This window comes from Apis dorsata, unplaced genomic scaffold (assembly GCF_000469605.1).
Source record: "Apis dorsata unplaced genomic scaffold, Apis dorsata 1.3 scaffold_339, whole genome shotgun sequence".
Lineage (NCBI taxonomy): Eukaryota > Metazoa > Arthropoda > Insecta > Hymenoptera > Apidae > Apis > Apis dorsata.
Genome location: NW_006263606.1, coordinates 584,311 through 598,810, shown reverse-complemented (window position 1 = coordinate 598,810; position 14,500 = coordinate 584,311). Strand labels below are relative to the sequence as shown.

The 14,500-nt window shown below is 38.1% G+C and overlaps 1 protein-coding gene across 1 annotated transcript in view; it reads left to right on the top strand.

Annotated features, from left to right (window-relative positions):
• The window catches only part of LOC102676381 (cadherin-related tumor suppressor-like), an 81,958-nt gene that overhangs the window by 60,353 nt on the left and 7,105 nt on the right, over nt 1-14,500 (top strand). Inside the window, 13 exon segments of the mRNA XM_031511632.1 lie at nt 753-989; nt 2,939-3,328; nt 4,946-5,359; nt 5,706-6,038; nt 6,113-6,290; nt 8,596-8,776; nt 8,872-9,125; nt 9,291-9,721; nt 10,354-10,698; nt 10,779-11,108; nt 12,480-13,595; nt 13,669-14,093; nt 14,095-14,499. Of these exon segments, the coding sequence (XP_031367492.1) occupies nt 753-989; nt 2,939-3,328; nt 4,946-5,359; nt 5,706-6,038; nt 6,113-6,290; nt 8,596-8,776; nt 8,872-9,125; nt 9,291-9,721; nt 10,354-10,698; nt 10,779-11,108; nt 12,480-13,595; nt 13,669-14,093; nt 14,095-14,499 (5,039 nt within the window).

The following is a 14,500-nucleotide window of genomic DNA, read 5'->3' as shown; positions in this document are numbered from 1 at the left end:
TTTTTCTTATTATATTCAGTATATATATATATATATATATATATATCTATATAGTCAACGTAAGTTAATTTTATTATTCATTTTTAATGACAACGACTTCAAATTGAACTTTATTTAATAGAGTATTTCATAATAAACGATGTTGCAACAAAAAAGAATAATATAGCAATTTTTTTTCATTAAATCAAAATGTTACAACGAATAAATTTAAAACATAATAAATTAAATTTTTATTATATCCTTATATTTTTTTATATTTAATTTATCCTATTTTGAAATTATTATAAATACACATACAAACTATATCAATATATGTTACGAACAAATTTTTAAAATAATTAATAAATGTGTACTATAATATCGAAAATGTATCAAAATTCAAAATTCGATTACGAAATTCAAAGAGCCAATTACGTGCATCCACTCGCACATTTATCTGAAAAATAGAATATTTCTCATAAAAAAAACATTTACATTTATCTTTTATTAAATTAAAATAGATATCTTACGTGCAATTGTTGTAAAAATTCAATTGAACATTAATTTTTTTAAAGTTTAAGACAAGAATAGATTATTTCGTAAGTATCGCTTTCATAAATGGATTTATCGTATAAGGAGTGACACACGACTCATTTATAAAATTGTTTATCCGACGAGGATCAGAACTAGTTACGTAACTCTTCCACCAAGTATATATAATCCCACAAAAATAAATCGATCGATCAAACGAAAGAAACCGTTGAATTTTACAGGTGACCGATACAAACGACAACGCGCCAACATTCCAGAACACCGCGTATTCGTTCGACGTTCCGGAGAACATGCCGAGAGGAAGTCGAATAGGTCAGGTCGTTGCGACGGACGCAGACGCAGATGGCCCCAATAGTCAACTGAGCTATACCCTGATTTCTGACTGGGCCAACGACGTTTTTTCTCTGAATCCTAGCACCGGTGTGTTCACGCTCACCGCCAGTCTCGACTACGAACAGGTTCGTATTTTACCGCGCCACTTGTCGATCGTCCAGGGACGGCGATTTAGAAAGCGTGTAAAATGATTTGTGGAAGACCGTTCGGACGCGTGGATATGTCGCTTTCACGTTCGAACACGGAATTATGGGATGCGGCTATTATTCTTAAAACGACCGTTTCCATTCCGTGTCGTTCAGGAACACTGAAGGAAGACCGTGATGCCTTCATTTTCATTTCGAACGGGTTTCGATTCCATTTTCTTACGTAAGAAATTATTAATGAATTCAATTCGTTTTGTTACGATTGAAAACTTTGAATCCTCGAAAAAGATGCAAAAGATCTTCGAAACTTTTTGCGATTTTATTTTTCGTGAGATTCGAAAATCTCGAAAGTCGCGTAAAGAATGAAACTTGTGTAACTTGGAAAAAATGTGAATTTATATCTATTTAATTAATAAATAATCGAATTGAATTCAAAATTCAAAATTCATTTTTCCTTTTCGCAAATTAATAATTACCGTCATTATTGGCTTAATAATGAAATTTGGGTATTTTTCTTAATTTTACAAAATCAATTTTCGATCGATATTTATAATTTATCAAACTGACTTGAATGGTATAGAATGCAGAATAACTGTTTACGGGAACAATTCCTTTCTTATCGCGAATTTACAGAATAGGATTTTAGTAGCGCGATCAGCGCGAGAAGTCCACATACGGTAAAACGCATAGTTGCTCGAGGCAACGATTATAACCATGAACACGCCTCTGCATTTAAGCTCGAACGCACCTATTATATTAGCTTTCGGCTATGCTAGAATTTAGGGTTTAGCGTTAACAGTCCGACAGATCGATCAACAGACGTTTTCAAATTGAAGGTCTGATCCTTCGGAGACAAGCCATATTTATTTCAAGACACGAGCGTATACGCTCGTTTTGTCCATCAGAATCATTGATCTTGCTTTTCAATTACGAGTAGGTACTCTGTTCCATGGCCACGAAGTCCCCAGTGATGATTTTTCTTTCTTTCTTTCTTTCTTTTTTCAAAATTGATTGGAAAAAGCAATTTTCTCCGCGTTAGAGAAATATTTGAAAATTAAAATTTAGAAAGAAAATAAGCAACGAGAGAGGAATAGATTTATTTTATATTCTATCTGATTATTTAAAAAAATTTTATGTACAATAAGGATCATTCTATTGTTTCGTGTAATGAGAATTCAATACGAAACCAGTCTTGTATTTAATAGAAAACGACATTTTTTTTTTTATTAATGAAACATAAGCAATAATTCAATGAATTTGAAAAATTCTTCAAAAATTATTAAATACTCGTTATTCATTGTGTATAAAATATTCTCAAAAAGGCAACAAGTTTTATAAACAATCTTTTTAATTTCCCTTAAAATTATCACTAATGAATCCGTCGCCTCTCTTGCTGCAATTTCAAATCGTAATGCCATATCTATAATCGTATTGAACGATATATTCACAGTTTATTACACGTTATACGCATATACATATAATACCATCTAATATAACGTTTCGGTGAGAAGCAATGGAAGGAGCATAGACACGAAGAGGCACTACTTAGAGAAAGAGTAGTTTATAGAACCTTTCATCATCGTAATGCCTTTCCAGATATAGGGCGGGAGCTGCTGCGAAAGCAGTTCACAGTTGGGTCGGAAAGATGTGGAGCTGGATTGGAAACGGAGAAACAACACGTTGCTTCCACGAAGCTCGTATTAGTCGTTGCAAAATTGTTAGGCGCGCTACCCCCTTAACGAAACCGAGATGCAAGCGGATGGGAGCGAAGAAAAAAAAAATTTCCCTTAAAATATCGGGCGGAGAGACAACGATTGTTCTCCGAAACTCGTTCTGACAACTCGTTCCCTCTTTTCTTTTCTTTTTTCCATCTTATTAACGACTCTCGATCAATTCATCGATCAATCGAGAAATCGATCGTTTCGCAGGTGCAACACTACATCCTGGTGGTTCAGGCCACGGACGGTGGTATCCCGGCGCTTTCCTCGACAGTGACGGTCTACTGCAACGTGGTGGACTTGAACGACAACGCGCCCATCTTCGAGGCGGGGCCACACGCGGTGGATATCGTGGAGAATACGACGATCGGCACCCCAATCCTATCCGTGACCGCCCAGGACCTCGACTCCGGAGATAACGGGAGGGTAATTTACGCTGTCGCGGGCGGTGACGAGAACGGTGACTTCGGAGTGGCACCAAACGGCACCCTTTTCACTCGAAAGTTGCTCGACAGAGAACAAAAGCCACTTTACAATTTGGTCCTCAGCGCCACGGATAGCCCTTCGCCACCGGGCCTCCCTTTGTCCTCCACCGTACAGGTTTGTTCGTCTCCTCTGTAACGAGAGTATTGCGCGTAATGCTTGTCTTTCTTTTTTAAAAGATTCTATTGAAAGCTTAGATTTTTTTTTTTTTATTAAAGAAGGTTTTTTTCCTTTGTGATGGAAAAATATTATATGATAGAATAAGCTATATGTGCAATGTTGTTTTATAAACAATTCAATTGTGTAATAATCTTTTCAAATTTTAGATAAATATTATAAATTTAATTTTCCCGGAATGCTCAAGTTTCAAGATATAATATTATAAATATTTTGCGAATATCTCGAAAATTAAGATTGACTGTTAATTATATATATATAGAAAAAAAAGTTGTAAAGATATCACAGGTCAACAGGTTAATTAAAATTATTTGCTCAATTTTTATACTCCTGTGTAGTTGGATTGAATTATTAAATATATATTATACATATATTTGTTTATAACTTTTTTTCTATTTTTCTCTTTTTGATTTTCTATATATAATAAAAATGAGTGTTTAAAATTCTTTCTTTTGTTAAATACAGTATAAGAAAGATTATAATGAATAAAAAAATTTATTACTTGCATTTTTTTCACATGATTTTACGTCGTTTGAAAAGAATATAATATTCGTTGAAAAATAACTTTTAATTTCACAATATATTTGCCAACATTTCACAAGAGCATTAATTTTATACACGTAAGAATTAAGAAAAAGAAACTATTGAAAGATGTTTTCAATGACTTTTTATTTCTTAAATTGCTTCTTTGTTAGAAAGTTGTCAAACAAGTGAAAAAAAAAGTCAGTTGACGAAAAATCAAGGAAATATGAAAGATGAAATAAAATTTCAATTTCAATTTGATTTTTGTATGATAATTGTTACTTGTAGTTTATAATTATTATCCAAAAAAACTTTTTCTATATATTAATCAAAGTAATTGTCATTCTTTAATTTTTATAGTAGATTTTTAATTATAGTTGATTCATTTGCATCAAATACAAGTTACGAATAAAATGAGGTTCTAATATAACTAGTCATAGCATCAAGTATAACAAAATCGAATAAAAATTTCAGGATGATCAATTATAGACAATTATTCCCAAAAATATACAAGCATGTTTATATATATATATATATCTTATTACTTCATTATAAATTTATTAAATATAAATATTTAATATTAGTAAGTAGTTAGATATTTCTAATCGCAACAAAAATAATATTATCTACTATAATTAAACAATAATATCAGTAAGATTTAAGAAAAACGTTGCATTTTAACATATCAAATATATTAAAATATATTACTTTCATTTTTAAATGGAATCAATCGAATCAAACAAACTTTTATAAAAAAAAAAAATCTATTGTCACAAATCCGAATATTTTTGTAACATAAAAATTTATCTTATTTCTTTTTTTTCAATATTCTTTTTTTTTTTGAATATTCAAATAATCAACAATTTTAAATAGACAATTTTTTTATTTTTAAATACAATTAATTTTAATATATAATAATTTCGTTGCTTTATTATTTTATCATCGTACACACCAGGCATAAAATATAGACATCAAAATTGTATCGGTATTCAAATATATTTTAATAATTAATCGTCGACATTGTCCGATCGATAGGTGACCGTGGTGTTATTGGATGTGAACGACATGTCGCCCGAGTTCATATCACCGACCAAGATTTCGATAATAGAGAACGCGCCAAGTAACACAGTGGTGATGGCCATTAAGGCCGTGGACAGGGACGAAGGACGGAACGGATACGTAGAGTACTCCCTCGAGGACACAACGCTTCCCTTCACCGTTGGACCCGTAGATGGACTATTGCGCGTATCTGGCTCGTTGGATCGCGAATTAAGGTCAAACTACACCTTGGAAGTAACCGCGAAAGACCGCGGTGAACCACCGAGATCGTCCTCGACCACGGTCACTGTCACGGTCCTCGACGAGAACGATAATTCGCCCGTGTTCGATCCGCGACAGTACTCAGCCACTGTCGCTGAAAATGCCAGTATCGGGGCCAGTGTACTCCAGGTTCGTTGCATTTAATATCTTGTCTTTTCTCTTTTTTCTTCTTTTTTCTTTCTCTTTCCTTTCCTCGCTCGATAAATATGTGTATATATATATATATATATATATATACACATATATATCGGCGAACGAGGTTTCATCGGCGAAAGAGGTTGCCATAAAATCGAGATTACACGAGCACTTACGTCACGCTAATTAAATCGCAATGAGTGTGTTCTTCAACTGAACAACCTTGCAACTGAACCGTGAAGGAAACAGTTTAACAGAGATTTAAAGAGCGTCTTTTACCGTTGAACGGTAATTGTTTCAACTTTCTCGATTCTCATGCGGACATGTGTTTGCATTCAAGGTGTCGGCGATGGACCGAGACGAGGGCGCGAATGGAAGGGTAAGATACGGTATAGCGATGGGGGACGATAACAGGGACTTCACAATTTCGGAAGATGGCGGGGTGATCAGAGTGGCGAAGAATTTGAATTTCGAGCGGAAATCTAGATATTATTTGACAATCAGGGGGGAGGATTGCGCCTCTGAAGTGGGGGAAACGCCACGGGGTGACACGGCTCAGGTCACCATCACCGTCCTTGACATTAACGACAACGCACCCGTTTTCCTGGATTCCCCTTATTTGGCCCACGTTATGGAGAACATGGTGCCACCTGGGGGAGGATTCGTGATACAGGTAATCGCGAATCATCGAATATTAATTATCGTCTCGACGAGAGGTGAAACTGATCTCAATTTTTGATCTCAAAGGTGAAAGCTTATGACGCGGATACGCCACCTTACAACGACCAAGTGAGATATTTTTTGAAGGAAGGAGACACGGATTTGTTTCGAATAAATGCTAGCACAGGTGACATTTTCCTGCTCCGGCCTCTTGACAGGGAATCGGTACCGGAATACACCCTCACTTTGGTGGCCATGGATACCGGTGAGTTATTTTAAGAATTTTAAGAACGAAAAATTAAGCGTTAAAGGCTAATTTATGGTGGAGAGGAGCGACGTAAAAATGAAACGAAACGAAACGAAACGAAACGAAAGCACAACACGAAAATAAATACGCGTATAAGGGAATAAAGGATAAAGAAATCATGGGTAAAGGGGTATTCCCAGTAGATTCTTTGGATCGTACCTTAGGGGAACGGCTAAATAGGTATATACCTGGTAGGATCTGCACAAAGAGCGGCATTGAAAGGGTAGTCAGTATTCTTTGGAGAGAATATTTTTCCGGCCACCTTAGTAACCGGTCTTAGGCTCTATGTAAACTGGTTGCGAATTAGCACGAACAAAGGACTTAATTATATTGGGTTTGGCACTTTTAAAAAAGCCGCGGTGAATTGAAGAATGAGAAATAAAAAATGAAAAAGCCGATTTTTAACGCTGAAAAGACCCGGTTTTTAAACGACTCAACTCGTCCGTACGATACAATACACGCCCAATACAGGTATATATACGTATACGTGCAGGTAGCTATAAATTCGTCGAATTACTTTGACAAATTTACGACACCGTTGTCTACAAATCGTGATTACCTATTCGGTCGGACGCGACCGATCGAAATGTCGGTAAATGTCACAGGGTATATCGGTGGCAGGACGGTGCCAATTCATGGGACGATTATTTTTCCATCTATAAATTCCATTTAAACTGAACCGTCACCACGGAGGAGGAGATCGCATAAAACGATGGCGCGCGACGTTCGTGATACGGGAAAATGTCACCCTTCTCCCTCCCCACTTTCACGATCGTCGATAAATAATAGACGAAACAATAGACGATATATGGGGATAGGTTTAAGTAATGAGCGGTAATATACAAATTGGATATAAATTTGTGGGTTGTTCGATGAGATTCTTTAAGCGGTGGGCAGTTCCTCGTCGAAATCTTTTTTATCGTTCATTCCTCCGACGAAGCCAGTAGTCCCATTCGAGGGTGCCCCTCGCCCGCCCCCTTCGGGCCAACCATCGGGGGCCGATGGCCCAATCGGTCCCCGCCGAGGTAGACAAGCCTGCAGAGTTATGACGCGCGATTATGATAATCGCTCTCAAATGCCTTCCTCTGCCTCGGCGCTGCACTCTCTTTCTCCCTACCCCTCTTCCGTTTTCCCTTCGACCCCCCGCATACCCCACTCCCATTCTCTCTATCTCTCTCTCAGTCTCTCTCCATCGCTTCCACCACCTCCTCCCCCACCTCCATCGCCGCCTCCTCCTTCTCTTAATGCCTCCTTCACCCCACCCAAGCTTTCGCTTGTTGGATGTTTTGGAGCCCTCTCTTTGGAGCCAAACGCGCATCTCTCGAGATCCTGCTCGAGCACGCGCATTATACTCCTATTTTATTCATACGTTATGGCTGTCGCGTGTACATGCCACCTATAGCGTTTATACCAGCCGTGTCCACTCCGAAACGGCTGCGCCCCTATCATCATGCTAGTACTATGGTTAACCATAAGAATTCACTTTAAATCGTCGTTATGTTGCGTTACGTGTTATAGAAATGAAAAAAAAGAATTTGATGAGCAATATAATACGAGGAATTTCAAAAATCCTATTAATGGCTCGTATATATATATATATACATATATATATTGTCACGATTTCGCATTCTCGTTAAAAACTACTTTGACAATTCGAATCGAATTGGTGGGACGGTTCTCTCGCTTCTTCTTGTCCCCATCAATTAAGCAAACGAATAAGAAGAATACGCTACTAGTGTAAGCCAGTATATTTCTGTCGGATTGCCCACCAGGGGAACACCGGATATGGTGGACCACACCATTGTGCCTTGCAATTGTTGTGCCCGTAACCCTTCTCGTGAGAGGTCCACGTGATTAAACGATATACGCTTATAGTGGCGCGTGGCCCAGGGCCACGCCAACGCGTACAATGTACCTGCTGCAATCAGAGAAATCGGGTCCACCGGAGAATAATGGCCTTTTAGGCGGCACAATTAACTCGACGGTATTCCGCCCGCCCGATATTTTATGGAATCGTAATTTGTCTTATTCGAACGTTTGATCGCGGAAAACACCTTCAAAACACTTTCGTCGTTACGTTCAAAACTTTTTATAAATCAATGTCATAATTTTTTATAGCATACGATTTTTGATTTTGATGGAAAATTTTCGAATCGAAAGTACTCGAAATATATTCAAGTTCGTTTCAATCCCACCAAGCCGGATAAAATAACTATCTTAATAATAAAACGATCGATCTACGATTATCGAACCTGTTCCACAGGTTCTCCACCTTTGACTGGATCGGGCATCGTTAGAATTGTCGTGCTCGATGTCAACGATCACATTCCGGAATTCACGAGGCAGGAGTACAGGGCGACGGTGACCGAAAATTCAGTTTCCCGTACGTGGGTCACTAAACCTCATGCCACGGACAAAGACGAGGGCCTTAATGCCAAAATCAGGTAATATAAATAAAGGCATCTTCTTCGAGGAGAAAAATTCTCTCTCTCTCTCTCTCTCTCGATTCTTCGTAAAAACACTTTAACATTCTCTACAGATATAGTTTATTGGGAGAGTATTCGGAACGTTTCACCGTGGATCCCGAGACAGGCGAGGTGTTCACAGTGGTGCCATTAGATCGGGAGCAAACCTCTGTCTACCATCTGACTTTGGTCGCTCAAGATTCGAGCCCGACGGAACCGCAAGCCTCCGCTGTTAATTTAACGATCTTCGTAAAGGACGTGAACGACAATGCTCCCAGATTTTCTAGTCCAAGATACACGGCCTATGTGCCAGGTGCAACCAAATCAGGTAATCAGGAAAAAAAAGAGAGAGAAAAAAAAAAAAGAAATTCGCAACTATCCATCCTTCGAGAACACGAGTCTGAACGCGTTAAGTAACACCTGAATAACGACAGAGACTCGTACAAGCTGGAGTCGCTTATACGCAACACTAAACAGATCGTTTCCTTTAAAGGGGATTTCGTGTTCGGCGCGAAAGCGGTGGACGACGACGACGGGGAAAATTCTCGGATCGTGTATCGTCTCCAGGGAATAGACGCGGAGAAGTTTGTGATCGATTCGAACAGCGGTGTGATAAGAACTACGCAGGAATTGGCCAATGACGAAACCACTTACCAATTGCAAATCCAGGCGTCCGATTGCGGCGTTAAACCGCAGTCGGTCACCGCGGACTTGGTCATACATCTCTGGGAGAGGCAATTGTTCCCCAGCTTTCGATCCAGCATCACCACCAGGTTCACGCTGCCTGAGGACGTGCCGGAGGGTCGGGTGGTCACAAAATTGGGCGCGACCACGCCGAAAATCGGGGCGGCCAGCAGTTTGGTTTATGGGATGGCAGGTGGAAATGTCGGCGACGCGCTCAAGATAGATCCTCATACCGGCGAGGTTTGTATTTTTAATTTTAATTTTAATGAGAATGAGGAATTTCGATTGATTCTTATTATTAGTGCAAATTTACGTTATATTTTGCGTTAAAATTATAAGTGAAATTAATAAATATAGATTAAATTGTAACGGGTGATACATAATACGAATTTATAAACGCGATTATTCCGGGAGAAAATTGAATTTGCTACTTTTATTAATTTAAATTGCTTAGAAAAGAGTTTGAAAAAATAATATTTACACAAAGTTCAAATAATTTTCAAAAACGTATTATAGTAAATTAATTTATTTTTAAAGATAGACTAAGATCTGTTGAATCTATTAAATCAAACTTTAATCAATATTATTTTCGATAATAATAAATATTAAAAATCTTATTGATTCTTATTAAAAATTTGTTTTAAAAAAAGGAACAACTTTTTCTTTAATTCGATTTAACGCAAGCAATCAATAATAATATTCTTTACGAATAAGGAAATACTTCGTCTTATATTTTGCATTACACGAATTTAGCAATAATCTATAAACCCTCAGCTTCCCTATTCAGAGATAATAATTTATCGATCGTTCTCGACGATTGTGCTCGACGAAAGATTTATAATCGATCGTATCTTTCGTTATTATCGACTCAGGTATTGGTCGCATCTGGATTCGATTATGAAACAGCGCCGTTCTACGAAGCCTGGGTCGAGGTTCGTGATTCGGACACCCCGGCTCTGAGGAGCGTTGTGCAACTTCTCGTGAATGTTACGGACGCGAATGACAATGCACCGGTAATGGAGGCGGCAATTTACAACGCCACAGTTCCCGAGGAAGAGTATCCACCCCTGTTCGTCGGCAAAGTTTCAGCGAAAGATCGTGATTCTGGGGAGAATGGTCAAGTGTCTTATTATCTGGTAAACGATTTTACCGAGACTTTCATCATCGATTCCGATAACGGTGAAATTACCACCAATGCAAAATTAGACCGTGAAGAGGTGAGTACCGTGTTAATCGAATTTTATGATCGAGAAAAAAAAAATATCCTTTACGAATAGATCGACTCGTTTTCTTTCAGATCGCTTCTTACGAGCTGATCGTAGAGGCGCGGGACGAGGGGCAGCCTTCTTTAACGGGCACGGCCACTGTTCTGGTCACTGTATTGGATAAAAACGATAATCCGCCACAATTCACCCGATTGTTCAGCGTGAACGTAACGGAGAATGCAGAGATCGGCACGTTTGTTATAAGAATTACTAGCAGCGATCTCGACATTGGTCAAAATGCTAATGTCAGCTACAGATTCACCGAAAATCCGGGGCAAAAATTCGCCATGGATGCTTTGAGTGGTAATGTCACTGTAAATGGCCATTTAGATAGAGAAGAGCAGGACGAATATTTGCTAAAGGTTTGTATAATATTTAAAATACGTATGCATAAGTATTTTTTAATTATTTTTCACACACATATCGAAATACAGGGATTTCGATGCAAATATATATATTTTTTTTCATTTTGTGTGATTATTAATGTATTATAAAAATATTCGAATATTTGAAAATATTTACAAAATTTTACAAACATTTTTACAAATAATAATAAAAAATAATGAAAACAAATTTTGATTAATAAAACTTATTCGATTAATTATTAGAAAATTAATATATCAATATTTTCTTCTTTTCTTTTTTTTTTTGATATAATGTATAAAATTATAATAATTATTTAAAAGTGTTATTTAAAATGCATCATGTTTTAAACAATTTCTTTTTATATATATTATTATGCATAAATATGCTTTAATTTCTGAAATATTCATAAAATATTTTTCTTTTTGAACTTACCTTATAAATATATTCATCGTGGTGTGAATTCTAATATGGTAGTGACCACATTCCTGCATAACCTAGATAATAAAAAGAGAAAAATTAATAGATTATAGGTTAATTTATGTTAGGTTAGATTTCCATTCGTTCATTACAATTTATATAATTCATCATACCGTAAATTATTTCTTGATTAAAAACTATACCAACTTATCGTAACTAAATAAATAATTACCAAAGTTATATTTTAAATATGCCACAAAGGAAGCAATAATAAAATTTAATTTAATAGAATTAAAAATAGAATCATTGCTCATTATTGTTACTCGCAATCTAGAAAACGATATATTTGTTTTACAAATATTTATATAAATAAACTCATATATTTTATATTAATACGTAGGAAAGATTGAAACTAAAAGTTTCGTTTTTGAGGAAACGTGAAAAAAATTGGGAAATAATATTAATTTTTTTTCATTATTGATTTACTGTCATTACAATTTACTATTATATTTATTATATTTTAAGATTTTAAGCTTTTATATTTAATATATTGCAACAAATTTTTCATAGCATTTATCTTAACTGATCGAATAATTATAATTGAAATAAATTATTACTAAAAAATAAAAATAGTCTTTTGAAAAAATCATTAATAAAATAGAATAAAAAATATAAACTATAAATATAAAATATAAAAAAATATAATGAATCGAAAAAATAACAAGAGAAAAACAATTTATACAATTTATAATAATAAAAAATTGTTACATCAACTTATATTATATATATTTACAATATGTTTTTAAATATCATCTGATTCATAAAAAAAAACATTATAAATAATCGAAACGGATCAAAAAATAATAATCGAAGAATATTAAAAAAGAGCACAAATTTTACCTAGAAATATAAATTAACAAAAAATTGAATCAATCATTCGTATTGCACAGCTGGTAGCAGCAGACGGAGCTTGGCAAGCAGCGACCGCTCTAACGATAACCATCCAAGATCAGAACGACAACCCCCCGGAATTCGACGAGGAATCGTATCACTTCCACTTCCCCGAACTCCAACCATCCGTTGCTCACGTCGGCCAAGTAACCGCGATTGATCGCGATAAGCAAGGTCCAAATTCGGTGATATCCTACAGCTTGTTACAACCTTCTGACCTATTCACCGTCGATCCGGCGACCGGTGACGTTTTCAGTAAAAAGACTCTCAAGTACAAGCATACCCATCGGCCCTCCTCGCCCGAGAATTTGTACTCGTTGACGGTTGTCGCCACCGACAACGGAAAGCCGCCCCTCTCCTCGAGAACGGTGATCTACGTGAACGTCGTCGATGCGAACAACAATGCCCCAAGGTTCGAGCACAGATCTTACCTCTATCCCGTCCCGGAAAATTACGGGATCGGTAAAAGGGTGGTACAGTTGGTCGCCAAGGATGACGCCGACTTCGGCGTGAACGCGGAGATCAGTTACTTTTTGACGAACGTGAACGGAACCGAGTACTTCTCGATCGATGAGAAATCTGGATGGGTGTACATCCAAAACCCGTTGGCCAACGTGCCGGTAGGGACGACGTTCTTACTAAAGGTTCGCGCGATCGACAAGGGTGTACCACCCCAAAAAGACGAGGTCTCGTTGACTTTGGTGATATCCGGCGAGAACAAACACGCCCCCACCTTTGCCGCTGTCAGCCATCAAGTAAGGGTGCCCGAGAACGAGCCTGTTAACACGACTATCTTGACGGTGAGCGCAACCGACGGCGACGAAGGGCCGAACGGGATGATAAGGTACAAGATATCGGCTGGGAACGAAAAGAACGAATTCTTCGTCCATTCCATCACCGGGGCGGTCACCATACTCGAGCCTTTGGATTACGACCTGGTTCAGGAGTACAAATTGAACATCACCGCTACCGATCTTGGATTCGAGCCGAAACAGGCTGTTGCCATTTTAACCGTAAACGTGTCCGATATTAACGACAATCCTCCAACGTTCAATCAGAGCGTTTACGAAGCCTATTTACCCGAAAATTCCCCACCGGACAGTTTCGTTTACAAGGTAAATATATTACTCTTTTCTTCTCGATCTTCTTCACACGTTCCACTGATAATATCGTTTAATTTAATTTCAGGTAATAGCGAAGGACATAGATTCCCCTAAGTACGCCGTGATTGAATACAAAATTCTCGGGGGGACAGGGAAGGATCATTTTCGTATTCGCGAGGATACAGGCGAGATCACTTCCTTGACCAGTTTCGACTACGAGGAGGCGAACGAGTACACGTTGGACATTGTGGCCGCGAATCCGGACTCGAATCCGCAAATGGTCGGTTTCACCACTGTCCTCGTGCACGTGACAGGCGTGAACGAATATTATCCAAAGTTCATCCAACCGGTGTTTCACATGGATGTGTCGGAAAGTGCGGAGGTTGGGACCTCGGTGGGCCTGGTCCAGGCAACGGATCAAGACTCGGGCGAGGACGGGAGGGTGTATTACCTCTTCGTCGGTTCCTCGAACGATCGGGGCTTCTCTATCGGTTCCGAGACGGGGATAATTCGTGTCTCGCNGATTGGACCGCGAGACCCAGAACAGGGTGGTGTTGACCGTGATGACGAAAAACGGGGGTGGTATCCGCGGCAACGACACGGACGAGGCACAGGTCATAGTCTCGATTCAAGACGGGAACGATCCTCCGGAGTTCCTTCAGAGCACGTACGACGCAACCGTGTCCGAGGGCGCCGTGCACGGAACTCGAGTGTTGACCGTAAGAGCGGTGGACAAGGATATAAAACCGCAGAACAATCAGTTCTCTTATTCTATCATCGGTGGGAATATAGGGCAAGCCTTCAAAGTGGATCCCCAGACGGGGGACATTGAGACCGCGAAACAATTAGATCGAGAAACGATTCCTGTTTACGATTTGACGATCGGTGCCATCGATACTGGCTCACCCCCTCAAACC